The sequence below is a fragment of the Bos grunniens genome, chromosome 8 (genome assembly GCF_055505025.1).
Source record: "Bos grunniens cultivar Pamir isolate PY7600 chromosome 8, Bosgru_T2T1.0, whole genome shotgun sequence".
Classification (NCBI taxonomy): domain Eukaryota; kingdom Metazoa; phylum Chordata; class Mammalia; order Artiodactyla; family Bovidae; genus Bos; species Bos grunniens.
In genome coordinates, this window is record NC_141172.1 from 38491589 (window position 1) to 38517078 (window position 25490).

General features: G+C 40.2%; 1 protein-coding gene across 50 annotated transcripts in view; it reads left to right on the forward strand.

The window, feature by feature from the left end:
• The window catches only part of SPATA6L (spermatogenesis associated 6 like), a 70103-nt gene that overhangs the window by 31369 nt on the left and 13244 nt on the right, over positions 1–25490 (forward strand). For 10 of the 50 annotated variants that reach the window (XR_015169591.1, XR_015169590.1, XR_015169592.1 and 7 more), the window contains 7 exons: positions 2997–3074; positions 6534–6773; positions 11569–11671; positions 16849–16883; positions 17612–17808; positions 24198–24291; positions 25351–25453. Coding sequence is in view for 29 of the 50 variants with exons in the window: in XM_086415268.1 (XP_086271394.1) it covers positions 2997–3074; positions 6534–6773; positions 11569–11671; positions 16849–16883; positions 17612–17808; positions 24198–24291; positions 25351–25440 (837 nt within the window). In the remaining 21 variants the exon portion in view is untranslated. The remainder of the gene's footprint in view (positions 1–2996; positions 3075–6533; positions 6774–11568; positions 11672–16848; positions 16884–17611; positions 17809–24197; positions 24292–25350; positions 25454–25490) is intronic. The other 40 variants (XR_015169593.1, XR_015169596.1, XM_086415270.1 and 37 more) reach the window with 10 other exon arrangements.

Sequence of the window (25490 nt, forward strand, 5' to 3'; positions counted from 1 at the left end):
AATGGCTGATATTCATTGCGTTCTCACTAGATGCCAGGCCCTGTGTTGAGTTCCTTACATGTATTGTTTTATTCAATCCTTTTTAACCCTGCAAGCTGGCTACTATTAGTTTCCTCATTTTAGGCATGGGGAAGCTGGTATGGCGAATTTATAAAGGGTACCCAGAGTCACAGAACTGGTGACCAGTGGATCTAGGATTCTCACACTGGTCTTTTGTGCTTTGAAGTTTGCACTCAATCACTGCATTATGCTAATTCTCTCATTTTTATTTCAGCCCAGGGTCCAATTTCTTTTCATTAATGTTATAGGACATGAGAATAAATGACACGCGAAGGTCAGACAAATTATTCAGTTCATTTATTTTCTGTTATTAGTTCATCAAGAATTAGATTTATTTTCTCCAGTACAATGTGACATTTTCTTCGTACTTTCATATTTTTTTTCATTTCACTTGTTACCCTAACAGCCTTTTTTCCTCCTTTTCCTGCTGAGGTCAAGAATATTGAGGGGAGATTATAATCTGTGTTTTTTGGTTGTTGTTGTTAGGTAAAGACTGAATTTGTAAATTAGGCAGAAAGAATATTGTTTTTAATTATTAATTTTTAATTAATAATTTTAGTTTTTCCTTAGTGTTTAGGTACTCTGAGTACCCTTTATAAATTTTTCCTTCAGTTCAGTTCAGTCTCTCAGTCGTGTCCAACTCTTTGCAACCCCATGAATCGCAGCACGCCAGGCCTCCCTGTCCATCACCAACTCCCGGAGTTCACTCAGACTCACGTCCATCGAGTCAGTGATGCCATCCAGCCATCTCATCCTCTGTTGTCCCCTTCTTCTCCTGCCCCCAATCCCTCCCAGCATCAGAGTCTTTTCCAATGAGTCAACTCTTCACATGAGGTGGCCAAAGTATTGGAGTTTCAGCTTTAGCATCATTCCTTCCAAAGAAATCCCAGGGCTGATCTCCTTCAGAATGGACTGGTTGGATCTCCTTGCAGTCCAAAGGACTCTCAAGAGTCTTCTCCAACACCACAGTTCAAAAGCATCAATTCTTCAGCGCTCAGCTTTCTTCACAGTCCAACTCTCACATCCGTACATGACGACTGGAAAAACCATAGCCTTGACTAGATGGACCTTTGTTGGCAAAGTAATGTCTCTGCTTTTGAATATGCTATCTAGGTTGGTCATAACTTTCCTTCCAAGGAGTAAGCATCTTTTAATTTCATGGCTGCAGTCACCATCTGCAGTGATTTTGGAGCCCCCAAAAATAAAGTCTGACACTGTTTCCACTGTTTCCCCATCTATTTCCCATGAAGTGATGGGACCAGATGCCATGATCTTCGTTTTCTGAATGTTGAGCTTTAAGCCAACTTTTTCACTCTCCTCTTTCACTTTCATCAAGAGGCTTTTTAGTTCCTCTTCACTTTCTGCCACGAGAGTGGTGTCATCTGCATATCTGAGGTTATTGATATTTCTCCCAGCAGTCTTGATTCCAGCTTGTGCTTCTTCCAGCCCAGCGTTTCTCATGATGTACTATGCATATAAGTTAAACAAGCGGAGTGACAATATACAGCCTTGATGTACTCCTTTTCCTATTTGGAACCAGTCTGTTGTTCCATGTCCAGTTCTAACTGTTGCTTCCTGACCTGCATATAGGTTTCTCAAGAGGCAGGTCAGGTGGTCTGGTATTCCCATCTCTTTCAGAATTTTCCACAGTTTATTGTGATCCACACAGTCAAAGGCCTTGGCATAGTCAATAAAGCAGAAATAGATGTTTATTCTAAAAATTCCTACTGTTAAATCCAATTATTGACCTAACCATCGTTACCACCATCTCATTGCTAAGGGGATTGCATAGGATATAGCCTGTAAATTTCAGCTCTAAACTGTTATGCTAAAATGAGTACTTATATGAAAAAGAAAATACATTCCTCCTTATTGTCTGTAAGTCACTGCCGTGAGTTGAGGTTAAATAGGTGAACAAGATTGCATTACAGACTGTGGATTCCTTACTGGTAGGGCCCCTCCTCCTCTGTGGGCTAAGTGGAGCTTCATGTAGAGTGGCTAAGTATAGACTCAGGTTATCTGGGTTCAAGCCCGGTTTTGTCACTCAATGGCTGTGTGATTTTGGGTAAATTGCTTATCTCCATGTACCTTAGTTTCCTCCTCTGTAAAATGGGATTGATAATAGTTCTTCCTTTATAGGGTTATTATGAAGGTTGAATGAGGTAGTATATGTATGTGTGTGTGTGTTAGTCACTCAGTGGTCTCCGACTCTTTGCAATCCCATGGACTTGTAGCCCTCTAGGCTCCTCTGTCCATAGGATTCTCTAGGCAAGAATACTGGAGTAGGTTGCAAATTCCTTCTCTAGGGGATCTTCCCCACCCAGAGACTGAACCCGGTATCCTGCATCTTTGGCATCGCAGATGGATTCTTTACCACTGAGCAACCAGGGAAGCCCAAAGCAACTATACCCCAATACAAGTGTTTTTAAAATGGTATTGTTAACTATGTCACATTGTTGTACATTCCATTTCTAGAACATATTCATTTTGCCTAACTAAAATTTTATATCCTTTGACTTAGCTTTTCCCTTTTCCTCTCATCCTCCAGCTCTTGGCAACCAGCATTCTATTAGCTGGTTTTTTAGCTAATTAGCTATTCTTTGAGTTTGACTATTTCAGATTCTGCATATAAGTGAAATATGCAGTGTTTATCTTTTTGTGTCTGGCTTATTTCATTTAGTATAGTGTCCTCAAGTTTATTCTCTGTTGTCATGAATGGCAGGATTTCCTTCTCTTTAAAGGCTGAATAATGTTCCATTATATATATATATATATATATACATATATATATATTTGTTATGTATATATTTTAGACAATGTGTGTAGATTATGCTGGCTACACAAAAGAGCATTTAGGTTCTTGGATAATTTCATGTTAGGATAGGATAAGTAAAGACCTTCTTTCCAATAATTTTATTTGTTTCTTTTATTTTCAGGGCATTGCTCCTAAAATAGAGTTTTCTACAAGGACAGCCATCAGAGAACGTGTGTTTCTGCATAGAAACAGATTTTTTGTAAGTATAATAAAGAATCCAGAGATAGAAATGTCGGGGATTTCTCTACAAATTTAAAGAATTTCAACCTCAGCTTGGTTTACCAAGTTCAGATGCAACTGGACAGACAGAAACCTGAGACTTATTGCTAGGTTTGAATTTACATAGTCAAATTTCTTGTTCAGCCTGTCACATTAGAGTGATGATGTGTGGCATGTGTTCATCATGGCATAGTTGGTGGAACAGCGTGATCCAGAAGCTACAATCACAGGCTTGACGTGTAGTCTAGTTAGTTTTTGTTGTTGTTGTTTCATGACATCTACTCTTGAGTTTATCAACAGTAGTGTTTCCTTCTTTCTTGTGCTGAGGCTGAAGGTCAGAGTTGTATTTGGGGCCACCCCTTTAGTAACAGTGAGGGTTCTTTTTTTTTTGGTAACAGTGAGGGTCTTGGGGCATTCTTGAGCACTACCTTCATTTTGCTTTTTCAGCCATGATTTCCCCTTCACACTCTTTTCTTTCTATTTTTATTTTACCCCATTGCCCATAATTTTGCAAGCATCCAAAATCCTTTCTAAAATGATACAGAGAATTAATGAATATAGTTTGTAGATCTCACACGGGTCCTAGAATAAACCTTGAAAATGTGGGCTTTGGATTTAGGGGTACTGAAGAAGCAGGGTCATTAATCTGTGCAAATACATCAATCCCCTGGGCACTGTAATTCATCAATGGAAAACCAGTGATTAATTTTCAGGAAGGCAATAGCTGCTTTTTAGTCTCTCCTTATTTACTCACTGTTTTCTCCAGTCTGTTTAAATGTGCACAGTGACTTTTCAGTTTATTGCTCTTTTTCTTCCATTCCATTTTGTTAATCTTGTTTTAATCTCGTAATGTAGAGATCTTCCTGTGCGAACTTCCCGGTCCCTTCCTCCTTCTCTAGTCTTGCAGTCTTTCTCTAGCACCGTCTAGTGGTGAAGCCTAGCAGAACAGCTAGGAAAGCAGAAGGGGATTTGCAGTGGCTGGTTCAGTATCATAAAATTGAAAGGTGGGTTTGGAGCTGAGAGAAAAGTGCTTACTCACCAGTATAGTTGGCTTCTAATTTTTTAATTGCTCTAAAAATTTCCATAGCTATACATACAACCATACTTTTTCCTTAAAATAAATTGCTTGAGGTGAAATCGCTGAACCCAAGTATATGCCAAATTCTCTCTCTGTCTCCCTCCCTCGCTGTATTTGTGTATCTGTCAATCATCTGATGGGGCATGGAGGTGTCTGATACTTTCCAGCTTTCTCATAATACAAATAAAACTCACTGTTTTTTTTTTTTTTTTATTCTTCCAATTTTATTTTATTTTTAAACTTTACATAATTGTATTAGTTTTGCCAAATATCAAAATGAATCCGCCACAGGTATACATGTGTTCCCCATCCCGAACCCTCCTCCCTCCTCCCTCCCCATACCATCCCTCTGGGCCGTCCCAGTGCACCAGCCCCAAGCATCCAGCATCATGCATTGAACCTGGACTGGCAACTCGTTTCCTACATGATATTTTACATGTTTCATTGCCATTCTCCCAAATCTTCCCACCCTCTCCCTCTCCCACAGAGTCCATAAGACTGTTCTATACATCAGTGTCTCTTTTGCTGTCTCGTACACCGGGTTATTGTTACCATCTTTCTAAATTCCATATATGTGCGTTAGTATACTGTATTTATGTTTTTCCTTCTGGCTTACTTCACTCTGTATAATAGGCTCCAGTTTCATCCACCTCATTAGAACTGATTCAAATGTATTCTTTTTAATGGCTGAGTAATACTCCATTGTGTATATGTACCACAGCTTTCTTATCCATTCATCTGCTGATGGACATCTAGGTTGCTTCCATGTCTTGGCTATTATAAACAGTGCTGCGATGAACATTGGGGTACACATGTCTCTTTCCCTTCTGGTTTCCTCAGTGTGTATGCCCAGCAGTGGGGTTGCTGGATCATAAGGCAGTTCTATTTCCAGTTTTTTAAGGAATCTCCACACTGTTCTCCATAGTGGCTGTACTAGTTTGCATTCCCACCAACAGTGTAAGAGGGTTCCCTTTTCTCCACACCCTCTCCAGCATTTATTATTTGTAGACTTTTGGATCGCAGCCATTCTGACTGGTGTGAAATGGTACCTCATAGTGGTTTTGATTTGCATTTCTCTGATAATGAGTGATGTTGAGCATCTTTTCATGTGTTTGTTAGCCATCTGTATGTCTTTTTTGGAGAAATGTCTATTTAGTTCTTTGGCCCATTTTTTGATTGGGTCGTTTATTTTTCTGGAGTTGAGCTGTAGGAGTTGCTTGTATATTTTTGAGATTAGTTGTTTGTCGGTTGCTTCATTTGCTATTATTTTCTCCCATTCTGAAGGCTGTCTTTTCACCTTGCTAATAGTTTCCTTTGATGTGCAGAAGCTTTTAAGGTTAATTAGGTCCCATTTGTTTATTTTTGCTTTTATTTCCAATATTCTGGGAGGTGGGTCATAGAGGATCCTGCTGTGATGTATGTCGGAGAGTGTTTTGCCTATGTTCTCCTCTAGGAGTTTTATAGTTTCTGGTCTTACGTTTAGATCTTTAATCCATTTTGAGTTTATTTTTGTGTATGGTGTTAGAAAGTGGTCCAGTTTCATTCTTTTACAAGTGGTTGACCAGATTTCCCAGCACCACTTGTTAAAGAGATTGTCTTTAATCCATTGTATATTCTTGCCTCCTTTGTCGAAGATAAGGTGTCCATATGTGCGTGGATTTATCTCTGGGCTTTCTATTTTATTCCATTGATCAATATTTCTGTCTTTGTGCCAGTACCATACTGTCTTGATAACTGTGGCTTTGTAGTAGAGCCTGAAGTCAGGTAGGTTGATTCCTCCAGTTCCATTCTTCTTTCTCAAGATCGCTTTGGCTATTCGAGGTTTTTTGTATTTCCATACAAATTGTGAAATTATTTGTTCTAGCTCTGTGAAGAATACTGTTGGTAGCTTGATAGGGATTGCGTAAAACTCACTGTTTAAATTTCATTAATTTTGTAAAAAAAAATTTTATTACATTTTGGCTGCACTGAGTCTTGGTTGGTACATGTCGGATTCTCATTGTGGTGGCTTCTCTTGCTGTAGAGCATGGGCTCTGGGGCATCTGGGCTCAGTAGTTGCACATGGGCTTAGTTGTTTCGTAGCATGTGGGATCTTCCTGGACCAGGGGTCAAACCCATGTCCCCTGCATTGGCAGCTGGATTCTCAACCACTGGGCAACCAGGGAAATCACAAATCTCACTGTTAGTAGCTTAAATCTACTAGTGATACTAAGCTGACCTGAAGAAAAATTTTTAAATGCCCTTCCCTGAGTTCACGTTTTATAAATCTGAGATGTTAAATCTTCTACCTTAGTTCAGTTAAATACAGTTATATTCTGGTTGAGCTTTCTTTAAAAATATTGTCTCTTCTTTGGGTTTCAGGAAGAAAGACGTAAGTCACAAAGGCCTTTATGTACACCAAATGGACCAAAATTCCCCTTGAGTTGTGTAAAGATGAAACCAAGGGAGAGTAATCTCGACAGAGTGCCCCCAGGCATGCAGTCCCGGCCACTCTCTCCGTATTGCACCAGGCGTTTCTTCCAGGACCAACCAGCTCAGCTGAACCTTGGATATACTTTCAAAATACCTGGAGAAAGCAAACCTCCGTTTGTAGTAAGACACGTGAGCCTAAAATTATTTTTCAGAGTCCTTTGGAATGGTAGGGTGTGAATGAGGGTGGAATAAAGGAAGGTTGGACCATGATAACAGATGTGTAAGTAAATAAATAGAGGAAATTCAAATTTAATAATAATTATGATTAAATTATGTTCATTTCCTAGAGTTATTGTCAGGAAACTCCTATAAAGATGTCTTGTACAGAGGACTTGCTGAGTAAATGTCTACTATCCCTATTTTTAATTTTAGAATTAAAAATAAATTTAATTATTAATAGTGTTATCTGCATAGGACAACCTGCCACTATCCAGGAAGATCAATGAACTGACAGTAGTAGAAGATTCATATCAAAGACTGGCACATTCTCTGTACAAATCTGAAACTAAAGCCTCGTCAGTTTTAAGAAAACTACTTGAGTTTTCATAGTAAGATCATTGTTCAGTGGCCAGCTTTTTAAAATATATATTTATTTATTTGGCTGCCTCCAGTCTTGGTTGTGGCATGCGAGCTCTTTGTTGAGTCATGAGGGATCTTTTCACTGTGGTGCATGGACTCTCTAGCTGCAGTGCACGGGCTTAGTTGCTCCATGGCATGTGGGATCTTAGTTCCCTGACCAGGAATCAAACCTGTGTCCCCTGCACTGCAGGGCGGATTCTTTACCACTGGACCATTAGAGAATTCACCAGGCCGCACTTTAAAAGTAGGAAACATATGGCTGCAGGAAGAAGCAATGATATGCCATAGTCAAAAGTCCTTAATTAAAGTTATATTAGATTTAGCCATCAGGAAGTAGTGGGCAAATTTAACCACACTTGTTTTCATAGTCTTTTTTTTGACTACTATAAAAGTAAAGGAAAATACAGAAAAGTTCAAGAAAAAAAATTACCCATAGGTTCACTAGAATAATAAAATCATTGTTTAATTTGATACATTTTCTTTTGACTTTTTTTGATATTCATAAGGCCTTATTTTTTCCCACAAAGTTGTACTTATACTGTATATACAGATTCATTTCTTTACAGTTACATATGTTTTTATCATGTTAAAAACACTTCTAGTATTAGTTCCTATTTTTCTTTTTTTGATTTATTTATTTTAATTGGAGGCTAATTACTTCACAATATTGTAGTGGTTTTTGCCATACATTGACATGAATCAGCTGTAGGTGTACATGTGTTCCCCATCCTGAACCCCCGTCCTGCCTCCCTCCCCATCCTACCCCTCAGGGTCATCCCAGTGCACCAGCCCTGAGCACCCTATATTATGCATAGAACCTAGACTGGCTATCTATTTCACATATGATAATATACATGTTTCAGTGCTATTCTCTCAAATCATCCCACCCTTGCCTTCTCCCACAGAGTCCAAAAGTCTTTTCTTTACATCTGTCTCGTTTGCTATCTTGCATATAGGGTCATCGTTACCATCTTTCTAAATTCCATATATATGTGTTAATATATTGTACTGATGTTTTTCTTTTTCTTTTTTTAAATTAATTAATTTATTTTACTTTACAATATTGTATTGGTTTTGCCATACATTGACTTGAATCCGCCATGAGTGTACATGTGTTCCCCATCCTGAACCCCGCTCTCTCCTCCCTCCCCATCCCATCCCTCTGGGTCATCTCAGTGCATCAGCCCCGAGCACCCTGTATCATGCATCAAACCTGGACTGGCGATTCATTTCACATATGATATTTTACATGTTTCAATGCCATTCTCCCATATCATCCCTCCCTTGCCCTCTCCCACAGAGTCCAAAACACTGTTCAGTACATCTGTGTTTCTTTTGCTGTCTCGCATATAGGGTTATTGTTACCTTCTTTCTAAATTCCATATATATATGTTAGTATACTGTATTGGTGTTTTTCTTTCTGGCTTACTTCACTCTGTATAATAGACTCCAGTTTCATCCACCTCATTAGGACTGATTCAAATGCATTCTTTTTAATAGCTGAGTAATATTGCATTGTGTATATGTACCACAGCTTTCTTATCCATTCGTCTGCCAGTGGACATCTAGGTTGCTTCCATGCCCTGGCTATTGTAAACAGTGCTGCAATGAACATTGAGGTACATGTGTCTCTTTCAATTCTGGTTTACTCAGTGTGTATGCCCCAGCAGTGGGATTGCTGGGTCATATGGCAGTTCTATTTCCAGTTTTTTAAGGAATCTCCACACTTCTCCATAGTGGCTGTACTAGTTTGCATTCCCACCAACAGTGTAAGAGGATTTTCTTTTTTCCTTGCTCTCTGCAGCATTGTTTGCAGACTTTTTGATAGTAGCCATTCTGACCGGCGTGAGATGGTACCTCATAGTGGTTTTGATTTGCATTTCTCTGATAATGAGTGATGTTGAGCATCTTTTCATGTGTTTGTTAACCATCTGTATGTCTTCTCTGGAGAAATTTCTGTTTAATTCTTTGGAACATATTTTGATAGGGTCATTTATTTTTGTGGAATTGAGCTGCAGGAGCTGCTTGTATATATTTGAGATTAATTCTTTGTCAGTTGCTTCGTTTGCTATTATTTTCTCTTGTTCTGAAGGCTGTCTTTTCACCTTGCTTATAGTTTCCTTTGTTGTGCAAAAGCCTTTAAGTTTAATTAGGTCCCATATGTTTATTTTTGCTTTTATTTCCGTTGCTCTGGGAGATGGGTCATAGAGGATCCTGCTGTGATTTATGTCGGAGTGTTTTGCCTATGTTTTCCTCTAGGAGTTTTATAGTTTCTGATCTTACATTTAGATCTTTAATCCATTTTGAGTTTATTTTTGTGTATGGTGTTAGAAAGTGAACTAGTTTCATTCTTTTATGGGTGGTTGACCAGTTTTCCCAGCACCACTTGTTAAAGAGATTGTCTTTTCTCCATTGTATATTCTTGCCTCCTTTGTCAAAGATAAGGTATCCATAGGTGCATGGATTTATCTCTGGGCTTTCTATTTTGTTCCATTGATCTATTTTTCTGTCTTTGTGCCAGTACCATACTGTCTTGATGACTGTAGCTTTGTAGTATAGTCTACAGGCAGACAGTATAGTCTGAAGTCAGGCAGGTTGATTGCTCCAGTTCCATTCTTCTTTCTCAAGATTACTTTGTCTATATGAGGTTTTTTGCATTTCCATACAAATTGTGAAATTATTTGTTCTAGTTCTCTGAAAAACACTGTTGGTAGCTTGATAGGGATTGCATTGAATCTATAGGTTGCTTTGGATAGTATACTCATTTTCACTATATTGATTCTTCTGATCCACGAACATGGTATATTTCTCCATCTATTTGTGTCATCTTTGATTTCTTTCATCAGTGTTTTATAGTTTTCTATATATAGGTCTTTTATTTCTTTAGGTAGATCTATTCCTACATATTTTATTCTTTTCATTGCAATGGTGAATGGAATTGTTTCCTTAATTTCTCTTTCTGTTCTTTCATTGTTAGTGTATAGGAATGCAAGGGATTTCTGTGTGTTAATTTTATATCCTGCAACTTTTCAATGAATATAGTTCCTGTTTTTCATGAACTCTGTTCCACATTGTAGTTCATGACTTATTCTCCAGAATGTTAACGATTGATATTATTGTCAAGTTGATAATTTGATTCAGGATTACCTGTGTGATGTTTGTATATTAGACACAGAAATGAAGCATGGTAAATCCCAAAGTCAAGGTGCTTTTTAGATGACTGGTTATAGCATTGGTTTGCAGGTAGAACAGAGATGTTGTTTGGCTAGAAAATACAGGATAGCTGTTTTCTTCAGGTAACCTATAAAAGTGTCTGGCAAAATCTAGCACTGTAAACATAGTTTCATACAAATATAGTTAAATTGAGTATATTGGGTCTGATTTATTCCATTTGACATATATTTTAATAAAATACACAACTTTAGTGTACACCATTATGAACTAAATAACCTTAAAATGTTGGAAGTTTTCTTAGGGAATTAAAATTTACATGATACTTTTATTTAACAAATTCATATACAGTCTTTACTATGTGCCAAGCTCTTTCCTAAGGGCTTATAGATATTAACTCTTTTATTTAGCCAGATTTCCTGATGATATCTGATGTTTAAGTAGAAAAATTAAAATGTAGAGGACCTGATGTTGTCAAGATTGTAAATTCTAGTAAAATTATTTCTTGAAGTAGAATGAAGAATAATAGTATAACATGACTTCTTGACATTAAAAAAATAAAAAACAAGGTTTTTTACAAAGAAAATTAAGCAACTGTATGTCATAGACATTCTGGAAGAGTCTCTATTTCAAGTATTTTGACCTGTTAGCAGATCACGTTGTTGAATGTAGGAAAATGTGGTCACCTTAACTAAAATAATACAGTCTCCGCTATTCTTTTTTACAAGGATATTGACACTCAGACTGAAGGGGGATGTGGAAGGCTGAAAGATCACATTGTGAAAATTCCTTGTCTTCAGGGAGGACCCCACCTAGGCCAGTACTGCCTGAAGTACTCTGAAGTGTTTAGGAATGTGAAGATATCCTGTTTTAAAAGAAGATTAAACAAACTCTACTTGCTCTTTACTGGCCTTACCAGTGGTTAGAATATGATCTGTGTCATATTAGCCCATATCCCATATCTTTGTGTTCTAACCTCAGTGAAAGTAGGGACAAACAGGTTTCCCTGTTGGTTATAACATTTTATATACTTGGAGGCTGTGATTTAATCTGTTCCCAACCTTCTCTTTTCTCACCTGCATGACTGTGATTGAAGGGGAGAAAGGTATTACAGGGAATGAGGAGAGAGTAATACAAGCTACAGTGGGTTCAGGTCTCATTCCTTTCCTTTCAGGTGGACAGTGCAAAGCCCTTTGGTGAGAACAGTTCACAGCATCATTCCCAGAAGTCTAGAAGAAAACCTAACTTTTCAAACTTTCCATTTCCAGTGAGAAGAGGTATTCGATTTTCTTGTTCCTCCTGTGTAGTTTACCCATGGGAAAGAATGCATCCTACCTCTAAGTCTTCTTTCATTCTGAGGAATCACACGTTTGTCTGGAAACTCAGGGCCTAATTCTCGGGTGCCCTGTCACTGGGAGTTTCCAGAGAGGGGTTTCCCACGAGCAGAGTCATTAGCAGAGATGCCTTCTGTTTCAGAGTTTCCCTAGGAGGAACTGGGGAGACTTCCCCCAAGGAGTGTCACCATTGAGTGTGTTCTGGCTGTGGCTGTTGGAAAAGCAGAGAACATCTTGTCTTGGTGGGATCTCCTTGAAAAGGCACCACAGATAGCTAACAAATAAGACTCGCCATTTTTCAGGATAGGATACAGCAGAGAATTGATGGAGATCAGGAGAGGCAACACTTCTTTACAAGATTGCATGTCAGCAAGGAGGAGAGCCAGTTCTCTCTGAAACAGTGAGGTTAAGGCAGGGGATCTCAGACATTTAGATTCCAGGACCCTTTTGTGCTAAGTATTATTGAGAGCCACACTGAGCTTTTCTGTATGTGAATGATATCTATCAACAATTAGCATTAGACATTAAACTTGAGGAATTTAAAAACACAAGAATATACAGCACACATTAGCCATCAGAGTGGTGTCATCATGACATATCATATAGCTTTTGGAGAACTCTGTTATATAGTCATAAGAGAATGAGAATGAAAAAGACAGAGTATGTTTTACTATTAGGAGAATAGTTTTGACCTTGCAGAGTTCCTAAAAGGTCTTGGGGACCCATGGGGAGGCCCTGGATCATATATCAAGAATTGCTGGGTTAAGACATCCCCTTGGTGGTCTGTTCATTTCCAAGGCAAACCATTCAGTATCACAGTAATCCATGCCTATGCCCCAACCACTAATGCCAAAGAAGCTGGAGTTGAACGGTTCTATGAAGACCTACAAGACCTTCTAGACTAACACCAAAACAGATATCCTTTTCATCATAGGGGACTGGAATGCAAAAGCAGGAAGAGATACCTGTAACAGGCAAGTAGCAAGCAAGTTTGGTTTTGGAGTAGGAAATGAAGCAAGGCAAAGGCTAACAGTTACAACAAGAGAATGCACTGGTCATAGCAAACACTCTCTTCCAACAACACAAGAGACGACTCTACACATGGACATCACCAAATGGTCAATACAGAAATCAGATTGATTCTTTGCAGCTGAAGATGGAGAAGCTCTATACAGTCAGCAAAAACAAGGCCAGGAGCTGACTGTGGCTCAGACCATGAACTCCTTATTGCCAAATTCAGACTTATATTGAAGAAAGTAGTGAAAACCACTAGACCACTCAGTATGACCTAAATCAAATCCCTTAGGATTATACAGTGGACGTGACAAATAGATTCAAAAGATTAGATCTGATAGAGTGCTGAAGCACTATGGATGGAGGTTTGTAACATTGTACAGGAAGCAGCGATCAAAACCATCCCCAAGAAGAATTACAAAAAGACAAAATGAGGAGGCCTTACAGATATCTATGAAAAGAAGAGAAGCTAAAGGCAAAGGAGAAAAGGAAAGATATACCCATCTGAATGCAGAGTTCCAAAGAATAGCAAGGAGAGATAAGAAAGCCTTCCTCAGTGATCAATGCAAAGAAATAGAGGAAAACAATAGAATGGGAAAGACTAAAGATCTCTTCAAGAAAATCAGAGATACCAAGGGAGCATTTCATACAAAGATGGACACAATAAAGAACAGAAATGGTATGGATTTAACAGAAGCAGAAGATATTAAGAAGAGATGGCAAATACACAGAAGAACTAAGCAAAAAGATCTTAATGACTCAGATAACCACAATGATGTGATCATTCACCTAGAGCCAGACATCCTAGAGTGCAAAGTCAAGTGGGCCTTCAGTAGCATCACTATGAACAAAGCCAGTGGAGGTGATGGAATTCCAGCTGAGCTATTTCAAATCCTAAAAGATGATGCTTTGAAAGTGCTGCACTCAATAGCTAGCAAATTTGGAAAACTCAGCAGTGGCCACAGGACGGGAAAATGTCGGTTTTCATTCCAATCCCAAGAAAGGCAGTGCCAAAGAATGTTTAAACTACCACACAATTGCACTCATCTCACACGCTAGCAAAGTAATGCTCAAAAATCTCCAAGCCAGGCTTCAACAGTACATGAATCGAGAACTTCCAGATATTCAAGCAGGATTTATAAAAGGCAGAGGAACCAGAGATTAAATTGCCAGCATCTGTTGGATCATAGAAAAAGCAAGAGAATTCCAGAAAAACATCTACCTCTGCTTCATTGACTACTGCAAAGCCTTTGTGTGGATTACAACAAACTGTGGAAAATTCTTCAAGAGATGAGAATACCAGACCACCTGACCTGCCTCCTGAGAAATCTGTTATGCCCGTCAAGAAGCAACTGTTAGAACCGTACATGAAACAATGGACTGGTTCCAAATTGGGAAGGGAGTACGTCAAAGCTGTAAATTGTCACCCTACTTGTTAATTTATATTCAGAGTACATCATGTGAAATACTGGGCTGGAAGAAGCACAAGCTGGAATCAAGATTGTTGGGAGAAATATCAATAATCTCAGATATGCAGATGACACCACCCTTATGGCAGAAAGTTAAGAGGAACTAAAGAGCCTCTTGATGAAAGTGAAAGAGGAGAGTGAAAAAGTTGGCTTAAAGCTCAACATTCAGAAAACTAAGATCAGGGCATCCAATCCCATCACTTGATGGCAAATAGATGGGGAAACAATGGAAACAGTGACATATTTTCTTTTCTGGGCTCCAAAATCACTGCAGATGGTAATTACAGCCATGAAGTTAAAAGACACTTGTTCCTTGGAAGAAAAGCTATGACAAACCTAGACAGCATATTAAAAAGTAGAGACATATTTTGCTGACAAAGATTGTCTAGTTAAAGCTATGGTTTTTCCAGTAGTCATGTATGGATGTGAGAGTTGGACCATAAGGAAAGCTGAGCACCAAAGAATTGATGCTTTTGAACTGTGGTGTTGGAGAAGACTCTTGAGAGTCCCTTGGACAGCAGGGAGATCAAACCAATCAATTCTAAAGGAAATCAGCCCTGGATATTCATTGGAAGGACTGATGCTGAAGCTCCAATCCTTTTGCCACCTGATGTGAAGAACTGACTCATTGGAAAAGACCCTGATGATGAGAAGGGTTGAAGGCAGGAGGAGAAGAGGACGACAGAGGGTAAGATGGTTGGATGGCATCACCGACTCATTGGACATGAGTTTGAGCAAGCTCCTGGTGTTGGTAATGGACAGGGAAGCCTAGCATGCTGTAGTTCTTGTGGTTGCAAGCGTTGGACTAAGTGACTGAACTGAACTTTATGAGTGAAATACATGAACCTGTGTCAGTACTGAATGTCATGGCAGTGAATTTCAACCATTCCTGAATTAATTCTTAGGCTAGAAAGGGAAGGTCATGGCCCATTCTCCTGACCTGGACTTATACCATCCCTGACAACAAGTTTCCTATCTTAGCCTGAAAGGTTTCTACTTTTAAGGGGAAGTCTCTTAAAAGTCTCTTGTGATAACTCAAGCCAGTATTCTCTTGGATGACGGTGACTGTTCTATAGCAACAAGTCAAAGACAGGTGACAGAATTTGAGGCAGAAAATGCTTCATCTTCTCTGATATTTAGATTGAAAATCACCCATGTAGCCCATAAATACAGCACTGTCTTCCCCATTACCGTGAAATCAAGCAACAGAAAATGTCCTTTCCTGGGGAGGACAGCTGGGCTTAATGCTAGCTAAATAACAACAGGGTCATGTATCACATTGTCTCGGCCTTTGTCTCTTCTTAATCCTGGCAGGTGGAGAACTAAGGTTCCAGAGAGGTTACAGAGTGTGTACAGGTCACACATCAAGTTTTTGGCACACCTACATTTAGAGAAGACGTTCAGACCTCTGGGCTCAGATCCTTGGAATCCCTGTAGCTTCCAAGCCAGACCTTTCCTTAGGTCACCTGTCAGCTCATTCATCCGGGCCTAAGGTAGAATAAAGCAGTGCTTCTCAAACTTCAATGTGCATTAGAATCACCTGGGTGTCTCGTTAAACTGCAGATTCTGATTCCATAGGGCTGAGGTGGGACCTGGAATCCTTATCTAACAAGCTTCCAGGTGATACCGATGCTGCTGGTCCATGGACAACACTTTGAGAAGCAAGGGAACAAGGGCAAGCCCCCTGGGATCAGTAGCAAGGGGGTTCCTAGGCAAAAGGGCAAGTTTGTGGCTATAGCTAAAAAGGGCCTTTTTAGCACTACTGATTCCCTGCTCAGCTGGGAGTGTGGTAGAAGAGAGCTTTTGGGACAAGATGGCCACACACATACATCCATGCTCAGAGAATATGACAATTCACATGTTTAAAAAAAATCCCTTTTTATATCTTCCTTCTTATTGCCAGTGGCATAGGGGAATCAGCAGTCCCTTGTCGCTGCCTCAGTCCCAGCCAGCTGAGGGAAGCCATGGTGGTCTTAGCATAGCCTTGCAAATACTCATTTCAAAAGTATTTTATTTTCAATCTGGAACAATCTCATTTAGTCTTGGTTTTGTCTGTGTATTTATTACTTCTAGTAATTCTTATCATTCTCTGGTATTAGATCTACTTAATGTAATCATAATGATTTTCACTTTCGCTGTGTTGTTTTTTTCAAGCTCTCATGTATTCGTTTTTGTCTGTCTCGGACAAGTATACTCAGAGTTTCTGTGTAAATAGGATTTTATGTAAACCTAATATAAAGGGAATGCCAAAGAGGCAGAGGCTTTGAATTTTATATTAAGCCACATGGTTTTCTTTTAGGCTGTGGACATCTGGGCAAATGTGTTTTCCAAGCTGCCCAAGGGCTACTGAACTTGTTGCTTCACATTAGACTCACTTTTACCCTTCCTATATCCATATGTGCTGCCATTAATATAACATTATTGTTTACCTCAAGAGGACAGAAAAAAACTCATAGAATTTCTGTGACTTCAGGGAGAATTAAAAGTGATGGTATGATTTACAAGGGATCATTTAAGTTCTCTAATAATTCATTCATTGTGTAATGTTTTTGTACTGCTGTGCAATAAATGTAATAGCAGTTTTAGGAGTAACTGGTAATAATGAGTCATTGAAACACCTGTTCCTCTTTCTTCTAGTGTCTTCTCTTGACAGCCTTGGAGCTAACGTGAAGGTAATTTTAGAAGTAGCATTTGTAAAATGATTTATTACCAGCTATATAATGTCAATTATTGTACTTTCTCCCATGAGCAGTTGAAAATACATTTCTAGCTCATGTTGCTTGTGAAATTGCTGTAGTTTAACTTGAGTTTCTTTGCTTTAGTTGGTTTTTTCCCCTCATATAAACTCCTTTCATTTGTAGGATGAGTCACTAGTGAAAGTGTATGTAGGTTCAATACCTACTTTATCAGTAGTAATTTTCATTACTTTTTCTCGAATTGAATATAGAGAGGTGGTCAATCACTTGTTCTTAAAGTCTGATTGGCTTGTTCAGGTGAAGGTGCAAGCTTCCCTGTTACAGCATGACAATGGACATACACAAAGAAAATGAAGTACTCTCAGTTTCCTTTGACATAGCCTTTAAATATTTTGTCTAAAATTTTTTCTTTCCCAACGCAATAATCCCTAGTCCTCACAAATCAAAATTCAGAGCAGGAGTTTATTTTGGCTCGTTAATATATACCAAACGAATTTGGTTATCTTTCCTTGCCCTTGACTCCTGAGCATTTTGTCTCTAGTCTTCTCTGCTCCCACTCCTCTTGTATTTGCAGGAGATCCTGGAGGCAGGTATTCTGTCTTCTTGCCCCCGGTTCTCTTCCTTGTCCCACCCAACCCCCAGCTCTAAATTAAGCAAACAAAAGCAAAAGCTATAACTAAAGATGAATGCACATTGTCACTCAGGTTATCAAAGAGCCAGATGAACGGATTGTTTTAAGGAATGAATCACCATCATCTTTAGATTCAAGTAAGTTTGGAAAGCCCTCGCCCAGTTACAGTAACCAAGGGGATGCTGATTTTCACCAGGAAACTTCATTTGACACCTCCCAGAACTCCAGATCTCCCAGCCCTCTTCTGGATCAGCCCCTTCTCCGAGAAAGGTCAGCAGCCAGCACCCATCTCTTTGCTAGAAGAGTGACCTGTGGTCTGACAGGAATAAAAGTCAGGTCATTTTATCAGTTTGCTTCCTTAGGGGCAGCTTGACATGAAAGATTATTATTCCTTGAAAAATAATCCCAGAAGTAAGAATTGAGATTTTTCTCTTACCTCTGGAAAGCATATCTCAGAATGTTTGTTGAAAATGGGATAGGCAGCTCAGTTGGCATAGATACTATTTATTTCTTCATTATTATCTGTCATTAAAAGTTGGCTTAAAGCTCAGCATTCAGAAAACTAAGATCAAGGCATCCAGTCCTATCACTTCATGGCAAATGGATGGGGAAGCAGTAGAAACAGTGGCTGACTTTATTTTTTGGGGCCCCCAAATCACTGTGGATGGTGATTGCAGCCATGAAATTAAAAGACGCTTACAGCTTGGAAGGAAAGTTATGACCAACATGCTGTTAAGTCACTTCAGTTGTGTTCGACTCTGTGCGACCCCATAGATGGCAGCCCACAAGGCTCCCCCGTCCCTGGGATTCTCCATGCAAGAACACTGGAGTGGGTTGCCATTTCCTTCTCCAATGCAGGAAAGTGAAAAGTGAGAGTGAAGTTGCTCAGTCGTGTCCAACTCTTAGCGACCCCTTGGACTGCAGCCTACCAGGCTCCTCCATCCATGGGATTTTCCAGGCAAGAGTACTGGAGTGGGTTGCCATTGCCTTCTCCAATGACCAACCTAGACAGCATATTAAAAAGCAGAGACATTACTTTGCCAACAAAGGTCTGTCTAGTCAAGGCTATGGTTTTTCCAGTGGTTGTGTATGGATGTGAGAGTTGGACTATAAGGAAAGCTGAGCACAGAAGAATTGACGCTTTTGAACTGTGGTGTTGGAGAAGACTCTTGAGAGTCCCTTGGACTGCAAGGAGATCCAACAAGTCCATCCTAAAGGAGATCAGTCCTGGGTGTTCATTGGAAGGAGTGATGTTGAAGCTGAAACTCCAATACTTTGGCCACCTGATGCAAAGAGCTGACTCATTTGAAAAGACCCTGATGTTGGGAAAGATTGAAGGCAGGAGGTGAAGGGGACGACATAGGATGAGATGGTTGGATGGCATCACTGACTCAATGGACATGAGTTTGGGTAAACTCTGGGAGTTGGTGATGGACAGGGAGGCCTGGCGTGCTGCGGTTCATGGGATTGCAAAGAGTCGAACACGACTGAGCGACTGAACTGAACTGAATATTAGAACCCCAGCTTTTGATTTCACTAGTATAAAAGAACTCACTATAGAAAGTTTGGAAATTATAGAAAAATGAAAAGAAGTGAAAAAAAATAACCTATCAGTCCTACCACCCAAAGACAAGCATGATTAATACGTAGGTATGCTGCCGCTAAGTCACTTCAGTCGTGTCCGACTCTGCAACCCCATAGACGGCAGCCCACCAGGCTCCCCTGTCCCTGGGATTCTCCAGGCAAGAATACTGGAGTGGGTTGCCATTTCCTTCTCCAATGCATGAAAGTAAAAAGTGAAAGTGAAGTTGCTCAGTCGTGTCTGACTCTTAGCTACCCCATGGACTGCAGCCTACCAGGCTCCTCCGTCCATGGGATTTTCCAGGCAAGAGTACTGGAGTGGGGTGCCATTGCTTTCTCCAATATGTGGGTATAGTTTCTTTCTATTTTTCTAGACATGGTTTATTGGCTTATTTATATCATCATCACACACACACCAAACCTTGATTGCATGTGTCTGGAGGGCAGACCAGAGATTGAGAACAGGAACCTTTATTTTCCAATCTGCATTCCCTACTAATGTGATTAACTATCTAGTTTTGCCCCAGACTGTCCTGATTTTAACCATGACAGTCACGCATTCTGGGAAACTTCTTGGTCCCAGGCAAACCAGGACAGTTGGTCATAGCTCCAAGGAAGTAGCAGCAAAGATAATATTTTCAAGATAGTTGGTTTGAATGAAGGGTAGGCCAGTCTGTTTTACTCTGCATTAAGTTTTGAGAATAATTTCCATCTAAATAATACAGTTGGAGACATTCCTGGTGGTCCAGGGCTTAAGACTTTGAGTTTCCACTGCTGGGGGCATGGGTTCAATCACAGTCCCTGGTTGGGAAATTTAAGATCCTGCATGTTGTGTGATGTGGCCAAAAAAAAAAAAAAAAGACACATGAAGAATCAGTTACTAATTCATGGTACTTAGTAGACATTTAATAAATATTTGCTGACACGGGAAAAATATAATGCCTCAGAAGGAAAACAGATAGTCGACCTGTTAGGCCTCAGATGGAAATGTTAACATTTAAGACATTTCTTCTCATCTCTGAGAACTTCCAACCTAGCAGAGAATTTTTTTTTTTTTTTAATGTACACAGAGAACTTTCTACAGGGCAGAATTTTGAGAAAAGTACAGACAAAATGCTATCAGAGTATAAAGGAGAAGGATGGTATTCTGGAATATTTCATGGAGGAGGTGGCATTTTCATGAGGGCTGGAGGGGAGGGGATTGGATTATGATAGTTAATGGAGGAGAGGAATGGAAGGTGAGAAGGCAAGGAGTGCTATCAGCTTCTAGAAGTTAGAGCAGCCTGAGGGATGAGTGGGTGCCAAGGCTGATAGTCAGAGGGGGGCTGTGGAAACCAAGCTAAGGAACTGGGGCTCCGTTGGAAGGCAGTGGGGCTTCCCAGGTAGTGCTAGTGGTGAAGAACCCACCTGCAAATGCAGGAGACGTAAGAGACACGAGTTCGATCCCTGGGTTGGGAAGTTGCCCTGGAGGAGGAAATGGCAAGTGGCAGCTTTTGCAAGTCAGTGACAGGAATTAGCACAGTTGAACTGTAGAATGATGACAATCACTTATCTCTTATCAATCACTTATCTCTGATGAGTCAGCAAATTCTGTGCGTCCAAAGTCACTCTAAACTGTTAAATTTGGATCTAATCAGACTGTGAATTTGTAAATAAGGCCTTGATCAGGGAAAACATAGCATAATCACACAAAGGTCATCTGGTTTGCCTAAGACCATCCTGGCTTTAACCCTGAAAGTCCTGCATTCTGGGAAACCTCTCGGTTCTGGGCCAACCAGGATAGTTTGTCACCTTAACCTCCAGGGAAGTGGCACTGAAAATAATATTTTTAAGACAGCTGTTCTGAGTAAAGGATATCCCTTTGTATTCTTGGTGAAGAATCCATTCCCCATTGACCTTAATGTGATCACAGAGGTAGCCCTAAACACTGGGTTTTTTTCCAGATTCGTTTGCTCTGTGTACAGCAAGCCCAACGTGGGGGTGCTGAGGTTTGTAGCAGAAAAGTATTTATTCACAAGGCAGTCAAGTAAGGAGATGGGAGAACAAGTCTCAGATCCACTTCCCTGAAGGCATGGGGCGGAGATATTTATAGGATAAAGAAGCAATGAGGTCTTAGGCATGAGGAAAGGTGGTTGGAGGTCAAGGAAATGCCATTGGAGGTTGAGAAAAGGTGAAGTAATCAGTGCTTTACCCAGGCATATCTAGGTTACATGCTTCTTCATAGGGTGTGTGTTCAAAAGTGGAGGTGCCTGGCATGATGTGAGGGTGGAGTTTTTGGCCCTCTGATGTAAAAGAATTATTCATCAGATGTCTGTGCGGACACAGTTTTAGGATCAGTGATCCCAACCAGTCTTAGCCAGCTTGAATCAAACAGGATCCAACTCCATGTTCTTGGAGAATAACTTAAGCCCACCATTACTATCAGTTCAGTTCAGTCGCTCAGTCGTGTCCGACTCTTTGCAACCCCATGAATCGCAGCATGCCAGGCCTCCCTGTCCATCACCAACTCCCAGAGTTCACTCAGACTCACGTCCATCGAGTCGGTGACGTCCTCCAGCCATCTCATCCTCTGTTGTCCCCTTCTCCTCCTGCCCCCAATCCCTCCCAACATCAGAGTCTTTTCCAATGAGTCAACTCTTCGCATGAGGTGGCCAAAGTACTGGAGTTTCAGCTTTAGCATCATTCCTTCCAAAGAAATCCCAGGGCTGATCTCCTTTAGAATGGACTGGTTGGATCTCCTTGCAGTGCAAGGGACTCTCAAGAGTCTTCTCCAACACCACAGTTCAAAAGCATCAATTCTTCAGCACTCAGCTTTCTTCACAGTCCAACTCTTGCATCCATACATGATCACTGGAAAAACCATAGCCTTGACTAGATTGACCTTTGTTGGCAGAGTAATGTCTCTGCTTTTGAATATGCTATCTAGGTTGGTCATAACTTTTTTTCCAAGGAGTAAGCGTCTTTTAATTTCATGGCGGCAGTCACCATCTGCAGTGATTACTATAGTGACCCATAATGTCAGAGGCTTTATCTGTAGGGATGTTAAGGAGTCTTGTGATATATTTCGTAGGCTATGTGAAGCTTGGAGGGTATGCAATTAAGGAAGGGAAAAAGAACAACAACAACAAAAAAACTAAAGCAAGCTTAATCAATAAAGGCAGGTTGGAAACAGAGGGATTTTTAACAAGCAATTTCCTTATCTTCTGTTTTGTAAGACATGCTCAGGGATTCCTGGGAGTCAACCGTATGGGTCTTGGTTTCGCTCCCAGTGCTTAGCCTCTGCCTCCTTCACTATTCTTTTTGTGTGAGCCACTGGGGCCAGTCTCCTCCTGCTCAGACCATAGAAGCACACGAGAAGTACCTTTTGAGTTTCTGCTGACAATACTGAAATCAGCAAGGGCCAAGTTTGCAGGGATGAGTTGGAAGGTGAGTTTTGGAGTGAGAATCAGCCCAGGGTTTTAAGGGAGGAAATGGAAAACCCTTTTAACTAGCTGTGGGTGAAATGGTAGTCCTAAACGTGGGAGGAACACTCTTGAGCCTGTTTCCTAGCTCCAGTGACTGGATAGTGGCACATCCCTTCAACCCCTATCCTCATTCTTCCCACTGCACTAGGAGAAGGCTATAATCAAGGCATAGCACTACCCTTGCCTATTGACTCATCATTCTCAGAGATCTTCAAATTTAGTGCTGAATGCATATAGTAACAAGTATAGGGATCATTCTGGTACTGGTTACTCAAGACCAATGAAAAAGCATTTACAGTGTCCAGCTGGTGCTTATTTTTAAATGCTAGCTTCATTTATAGCTTCTAAATATTTCTATTCCTTCATCTTAAAAACTCTTAGAGGACTATAGGAATGATGTGCCTTGCCTTTAAGTATGGTCAGTGCTATAGGTGGTGCTTTCATTTGCTGTGAGTCACTTTCCTGGGTTGGTAATGGATTTGTGTACATCAGTCATTCTCTTAGTCTTGTCTTCCTGGAAACCAGAGGGTTTATGCTCATTACATGGAGCCAGGATGGGTGGCCTGGGTATGGATCCCAGACAGAGCGGAGGGGCAACTGCAGAGGGAATCATTAGTGTGGTGGTGTAACAACTGGATTGATTCCCACATGTCTCTGTCATTTCCAGTGTTCATTATATATTAATTAAAGAGAATGATTTTATCCAAATTGCAAAATTTTTGGCACTTAAACACAATATCTTTTCAGTGTGCTTTTCATAATCACATTGCAAATTCTGCCTCAGTTTAAGAATTAGCACTCATTCGCCTCCCAAAAATGAATGAATGAATTCATCATTCAAGTAATCTGTAGTAAATTCCCATATGGTGTTCATACGGGACCCACAGAGCCCTGAGATGAGCTATTAGCCTAGGAGTCTCACTCCCAATTTCATCCTAGGAGGAAAGACAGACATTAACCAAATAATGACAAAATATCTACTGGGGAAAGTGCTATGAATGAGGGATGAATTGGCTCTTAAGTGCATGAAACGGGGAAGCTGACCTCCTCTACAGGAAGGGACTTTTCCTGAGAAATCAATAACTGAACTGAGCTCTGATGGGTGGTATGGACTCACACAAGTGGGGTGGGGGTTGTGAGTTCCCTTACATTCTATCCAAGGGAAAAGTCCTGGAAAGTGCCTGTGAAAGGGAGAAAATGCTTCATGTTTGAGTAACCAGAAGACACTGTTAAGACCTGTGGTTAAATTTATGTCTGGAGGGCCTAAAGGAAATAACATAAAATAAGATCCTTATGGTGGAAACAGTAGGGATTAAATTTTGTATTAAAAATTTTTGGATTACATTTTAAAAATATAAAAGCAGGGTTTGTTCTTTGGAGAAATATCTAAAATAGTAAAGTACAGAGAAGAAAAGGAATACACCCCAGACACAGACCATTTTTAACATCTTGGCTGTTTTTATTCCTGGTGCTTTTCTTAGGTGTAGGTTTAATAAAGACATTGAAACTACACTGTGCACACTTTTGTATATTGCTGCTTTTTTCTCACTTCTAAGTTATAAGTATCCTTTTATCAGCTACATGATACTCCACCCTGTTTACTCTGTTGAGCAGGCCCCACCCCGGGTTCCAGTCCACATGGAAGAAGATCCATGAAAGGGTCTGCAGTCTTCTGACATCCCACAGAGCTCAGCAACACCTAAACAAGGTCAGGACTTCTGATGAAATGACATCTTTGCTGACAAAATAATATAGGAACTGGGTCTCACAGTCTAGCAGGGGAGATAGACATTAATCAGGTAACTGCAGAAACAAGTATAAAATTGTGATGCTCACCAAGGAGGTACATGGTATCCTGAGAGCGTATGAAAGGGAGTGCTTGACTTGTTTGGCACTCAGGGCAGGCTTTCCTGAGGAAGAGACAGTGGAGCTGCAGTCTGAGCGATGAGTAGCAGCTATTAATACTTCGGAGCACAGGGTGCATCAGGCAGAGGTCCTGAAGTGAGGGGGAGCATGGTCATGTGAGAGGACTTAGAGAAGACAGTGTTTGCCTGGAGCACATTCACTTCCACTCTGGGCAGGAATCCCAGTGCAGGGAAGAATCTGGGAACATGTGTGGTCTATGTGAGCCCACAACAAGGAAGAAAGTTTTCCTCAAAGTTAATCAGGTGTTTTTGACTATTGGACTTTTCTGGGGTTGAGGGGAGTGTTTCCGATCCATAGACAGATATACTCAGTACTCCTCTACAGCAGGTGTACAGCCATTAGCTGTGGCCTGTCACCAGTTTAAACCAATTCAGATGGAAGGTTGACAGTGCACCCCTTAGTTGGGTTTAATTATAACATGTAGTTGAATTGGTCATCTTGACTTATTTAAATGCTGACATATCCTAGATTTATAGGATCATACTTATAAATGAATATTTGTTACCCTAATTACCTGGGTGGTGAATTATTTTATTGCCTGTCTGCAGAGTCATTTGTTTTGCTTTGTTAATTCCAAATCTTTTCAAGTAGGGGAATCCCTTTAAAATGTAAAAGAGGAAGAAAGAAAGGGAGGAGGGAGGGAAAGTGGGAGGGAAGAGGGAAGAAAAAGAAAGGGAGAGAGGGAAAAAAATAGTATCTACATATATACATGTATCATGAACACAATATATATGGCATACACGGGATTCATAGATCTCCTAAATGCAAAACTACGCATGCAATATCATTGACCTATATTACATTATGAGTAATGCAGTTGCTGGATTTGTTTGTGTTATAGGAAGAATCCATCTCTGAAATAAAGAATATCCTCGACAGACCAGGCTACCCTCTGAAGAAATACCGTGCACATGAACAGAAATATTTTTAAGCTGCTGTCCTATGTAAGTAAGCAGCTTAAGTGCTTCTTCTTGATGTGCT